Source organism: Ruditapes philippinarum, unplaced genomic scaffold (assembly GCF_026571515.1).
Source record: "Ruditapes philippinarum isolate M1 unplaced genomic scaffold, ASM2657151v2 ctg1724_1_1_1_1, whole genome shotgun sequence".
Lineage (NCBI taxonomy): Eukaryota > Metazoa > Mollusca > Bivalvia > Venerida > Veneridae > Ruditapes > Ruditapes philippinarum.
The window spans coordinates 11,486-17,233 of record NW_026855323.1 but is presented as its reverse complement, the minus strand read 5'-3'; the positions used below and the strand labels follow the sequence as shown (position 1 = coordinate 17,233).

The window sequence follows — 5,748 nt, the reverse complement described above, 5'->3', positions numbered from 1 at the left end:
AAATTTTATGCTTTGATGTTTCCTACATTAATTGTCCATGTTTTGAGCTATGTTATTAATTGATGAGACAAATTTCTGTTATACGGGCATGTTTACAAAAGAGATGACTTAAACCTTTACAAAACATTTTTTCCGTATGTATAGATACTTCTAATTGCTAATTTTGTAAAGTCATTACGTTAATAATAATATTTTTCTCACAATAAGATTTTTACCCCAAAATTGGCATTTCCAGTGTTTACAGATTTATGCAAACACTTGGATTCTTCATAGTCACTGGTTGACCAGATTAACAGAAAAAACACATGTTCTGTTCGTCAGCAATTAACCTCTAGCATTGAATAGAAAAAGGTGGGACTAAGGTTTTCTCTGCTATAAACTGGCAAAGCCATGTTCTTATATGTTGATGATTGACCGAGTGACCAAGTAGCATGACCAGTTTACATTTTCTTAAACAAATATACATGTATATACAAGTCACACATAAAATACCGGAAATACCACTTTCAACACAATACTTAAAACCATATTTTTGTTTATTCGCATAATGAAGGACGAAGTGAGATAATTGAAATTCATGTTATTTCATATAAACAGTTCTCCATGACAACGGTTTGATAATTATCAAGTAAAACCCGCTTTACGGCTCATTTCTTTAAGTATTTTAATTCCTTCAAATCCTCTCTCAGATTTTTCAAGTTCTTCATTTTGAATAAGCAAGTCAAGATATTCAGAAAATGACCTGCATAAAAGAGCTTTCTCTTTTAATCTATCTTGGGCTGATTTTAATATAGAAATACACCTTTCAATTTCTTCTGATTGTGTTTTTATTTTATGTCCTAAATGTTCAATATTTCTCTCGTTCGCCGAGATCCTTTCAAGAGTTTCAGCGTTGATATTGCTTTGGACCATGTTTCCATTATCGATTGTTTGACTGTTATCAACAACTGACCTATCTTTGTCTAATTCCTTTTGAACTTCCTCTGAATTGCTTTTACATTCCATTAAAACGTTTATATGGCACAAAACAAATTTAGAAGTTTCTCGTAAACTTAACTGATGCCGAAGAACCATTTTTGTCATATGTAAACTTTTGGCCTCAATCGTCTCTATATGACTAAAGAAAGAATGTAAACTTTTAATTCCCATCTGCCAAAACATCTTTTTCATTCTACAATTACTTGTTGCGGCTGTTTTACAACACAAACTAGCATTGTTAAATGAAAACATTGGCCCAAATGGAAACTTATATTCCTTAAGTGTGTCTATGACAGAAGGCTCTGTGCAATCTGAAAATGTCATAAACGAACATATATGGTGTCCAATGTCTTTTCCGAATAATGTCAGGACTGACTGGAAAATGTAGGTTTGAAAAGATGTAAGGCGACATTCATGGGCTTTGATTACAAAGCATACCACATCAATCAATGCCAGACCGTATGGCTGCTTATCGGAAAGTATCTCCCGTAACTGGTCAACAATTTCTTGGTCTCTCTTATAGCCACGTGTATTTCCGAATCCTGGAGTATCTATAATATTAAGCTGATAGCATAACCGGCTTCCATTTATGTTATTTATCGTGTAACAGGTGATCCATTCTGTGAGAGAGGCTGCCTGTTATATGAAAATCAAAGAGATATTTACAAAGTGAATTACCTACACAATGACGGAAAGCAAATATGTAAGCAATGAGAATAATATATAAGTATTGATAAAAGTACAGGGACATGTGTGACATTTTAAAGCTTTTAAAAGATTAACATCATTCAAAGCCAGATGGTATTCTATTATAAGCAAAAAGCATGCATAACTGTTATGTTAAGATTTATATGATTTACTTTATTATGTATTTTAATTTCTTACACTGAAACAGCCTCTGTCTTTGCTTTTGTTATTTAAATCTGTTACTTTAAATCTGAACGGATCATTCCAGTTGACACCGAGTATGTAATTGACAATCAAATCGATCATAGTACTTTTCCCACTGCCAGTTCCACCAAGAATCAAAATGGTTTTGGTCTTTTTAGAGGTTTGCTGCGTTGTTTCGGTTGATCCTTAATAAATAGATATACATAGCGGATAGTTCTATTATGTTTGGGTTATTCTGACATGTATGCATTTGTGCGTACAATTAATTACTAGTAAATAATTCGAAAATGAAGATAATGTATTACATATTCAAACAATTTAATATGCTTAAATAGTTTACAAAGCAATTTACAAGTACGGATATACATTAAAACTTCATGTTATGTTTTTTTCGAGAACATGGATTATTTTGTGTTTTCAGTTTAACTGAAAACTTATGAAACCGTTAAACGTTTAAAAACTTGAAATTCTACTATTCAAAAAGTATTGAATTAATAGACTTACCAAACTCAAGTTTGCTTATTTTTAACGTTTCGTGTCGCATAATTTCATTCATTGGTAAACCATATACTGGCGATGAGAAATTGCCCTTGACCAATGATACTGATTGCTGGGAGACTTGACAGGCCGACGACAAAGACGTCTTGATTTCGTTACTTTCTTCACTAAACGGCCCTTCTCTGTCCTCGTATAGCACGCGAACACGAAACACAAATACTGTATTTGCCCGCAAGTCATTCAGTTCAGCGGTTGCATCTTGAAAGACTTCATCATAAAGAGCCCATTTCCCGTCGTGTTCCAACTCTTTGTAACTTATCTGGTAATAGTAGCCATCTTTTATGTCTGACGGAGGATCCCATGTCAGTGAAACAACTTCCAAAATATCATTCAACCTTCTTGGTTTGCCAGGTCTATCCTGAAATTCAATTTCATTTAAAATTGTTAAAATTGGAAACGAATGTGCATCTAGGATGAGTTTTGTGATACCACAAAAGGAAAATTCAGTAAAATATATTGCGATAATTGACAGCCTTAGTTTCAATAAAGTAACATCATGTTTTTTGCAATATAAGTGTATCGATATGTTTAATTCATGTATTACTATATAAATAAAGACAGGATAATGTGGGACGGTCATCAATTAGTGTAATACATATTCGCGTGTTGTCTGATCCAATATGGTAATTTGATTTTTTTTCGGGTTTTTTTTAAGTAAAAGTAAAATCAAGAACAAAATTAAAAGTAGTATTTTCAAGCTAACCTCTTTGCTCCTCATAGTGTCTGTGTCATTATTATCACCACACGTCATCATAGTGCTTCTGATATCCACGTCACTTTGTTTAACTTCATCTATATCTAGTAGTGAATGGTCCTTTGACAGTTTGAAACGTTTGTGAATTTTGCAACAGTTTACACACAAATAATCTTTGCAATCCGAGCATAATTTCACAGCCTTTTCAAAAACACCCTCTTCCTTACACTGACCACACCATACGTTATCTTGTTTAAAGACCTCACTTATATCGTTAATTTGATGGCCCTTCATCATTTTCATCGATGTATGCTCCTCTGCACATTTATCACAGAGATGTTCTTCACACTGAGCACAAACACGTGTGGCGTTAACTGACATACCATCCCCGCTGCAAGGTTCGCAACATGGGAAACGGGGCGATATTTCAGAAGAGAGACTTTTGAGTTTGTGTTCCTTTGTGGCCTTTAGCGCTCTATGGTAACGTGTACATATATCACACAAATGTTCCTCGCACTGTGCACAAAAAGTTTCCGCAGTTTTAACCTCTTCATTTTGCTTACACGGATCACAAACTGATATTTCCTTTCGTGCTTTGCTGTCGGACATAACAAGTTTATGATGTTTGAAAACATTCTTGTTGCTATGCTTTTGTGCACAACGTGAACACAATGTTTCCTCACAATCATTGCAGTACATGCATGAACCCTGATCTGTTTTATTCTCACAAAGTCCACATTCGACCATAACTGGTATACTTTCAAGACTTTTAACTTCATGCGATTTTGTGAGTTTTCTTGTTCTATGTTGATTAGTACAGTAAGCACAAAGACGTTCTTCACATTCAAGACAAAGAGAGGTTGCGACTTCTTGCTTTTCTAAGACCAGGCACGGATCACAAAGACTTTGATCCGATTTGTTTTCATTGTTTCCATAGAAACTGCACGGTGCTTTTGATGATACGGATGCATTCTTTGTTGAATTATTTTCACATGAGACATGCTGTGGTAAGCCTATATCTGTCTTTTCCATCATAAAAATTGTTTTCAGTAAAAACAAATTTTAGCAAGCATTTTTTATAGTTTACTATGAAATTGAATACAACTTAACAGCTTTTGTATACTTTTTGTTCGTGGAGAAAGCAGGAAGCATTAGATTCCAAACAAATTTTCTAATTCCGTTTAGAAAAACTGATACTTTTCTTTGCAACTGTAACGGAGTCGTTCTATAAACGATAACAGTCGCATGAAGAGACATTTACCTATGTCTATAGCAGTCATTTTAGAATACCCCGTATTACTTCATTTGTGGAAGCCAAATTTATTCCTGAAATAGAAATTTATTTATATATAAATTAATATATAAAAGGCGTATATAAATCAATATATAAAGACAAGGTTGTCAATACTTTGGTGTAAAAGTAGATTATACTAGAGTTTAAGAGTTCAATTGATAATGTACTAATGCACAGAGTTTCATATTGAATTTATTGTCGGATTAAAACATCGTTTTATCTTGAAACAAAGTGCCATAGATAATTAGTTGATACGAAGAGCTCTTCCTATTCAGAACACCTCGTCAATTATTCATAATCGTCCATATCCGAAGTCTGACGGGAAAGGCTGAAAAGTTGCGGATTTCTCCCCGAGTGTTTTACACCCTTTCCGTCAATTTCCGGATAAATTCGATTGTGAATAGATGGCGGTGTTCCGAATGCGTGAACTATTTAAGAATTTAAGAATGACGGCCAAAATATAGATTGGTTTTCAGTTAATAAGAAAAACGTTATAGTGGTGTTATTGTCCGCAGTAAAAGTGTGAGCATGTACATAAACTGAAAACAAAATCGTTTAGATTTTCTAAATCAACTTTTATAATATTTAGGATATGTGTATTGTCACATAGATTTATCAAATTTAAATTAAAAATGAGGTCAAAACTATGAATGTACATCTGCATTACAAATGAATGCACTTGTCATTTATATATGTGAGATATAAACGGGTTAAAACCAATAATTTTACCTGGCAAACATGTCGTAACATCTTAAATATCAGTTCTGATATCCCACAAGTCCTTGAATATATCCTGTCAGTAACTTATTAAATCAGTAGCTACACAAATTACAATGAACCTTGGTCTCGTCACTATTAAATGGAATTTCATACCGATTTAAACTTCCCATTTAGAAACGTAATTGTTAGTGCCCATAGAAGTGCCCATTTTTAATAATTATAATATTATGTAAACACAGTTCAACGTCATATTTAAAAACGAAAGTAGATTGATTATATATGCACTTTGGTAAGTCTGGAGTTCCTTCCCCTTCCATAGTAAATGTAGGCAGAGAATCAGACGACACTTTGGTTGGACTTGTTTTTTAATACAGGACATGTTAATGTTATGAAATGCATCTTATATGTGTGTTATAAAACTTGTAATATCACACAAGTGTTTACAAAGTATAATATTAATATTTCTTTCTACATAAACACACAGGTAAACGTTGCGTGGCCATGACTTATACTATACCCCCGTTCCCCCTATACAACCCAAAACCCTAAAAAAAAATTATGAAAAAAAAAATTTTTTTTATGACTAAAATATTATAAAGGTATTTTACTCTAC

General features: G+C 33.3%; 1 protein-coding gene across 1 annotated transcript; it reads right to left on the bottom strand.

Moving 5' to 3' along the window:
* Positions 1–316: 316 nt before the first annotated feature.
* On the bottom strand, positions 317–5,373 carry LOC132742949 (uncharacterized). The gene is made up of 5 exons (XM_060731444.1): positions 5,145–5,373; positions 3,131–4,447; positions 2,374–2,785; positions 1,864–2,054; positions 317–1,614 (listed from the first exon to the last, which is right to left on the bottom strand). Exons 2-5 carry the CDS (start codon positions 4,154–4,156, stop codon positions 625–627), a joined length of 2,619 nt encoding a protein of 872 aa, XP_060587427.1. The 5' UTR covers positions 4,157–4,447; positions 5,145–5,373; the 3' UTR covers positions 317–624.
* Between the last annotated feature and the right edge of the window lie 375 nt (positions 5,374–5,748).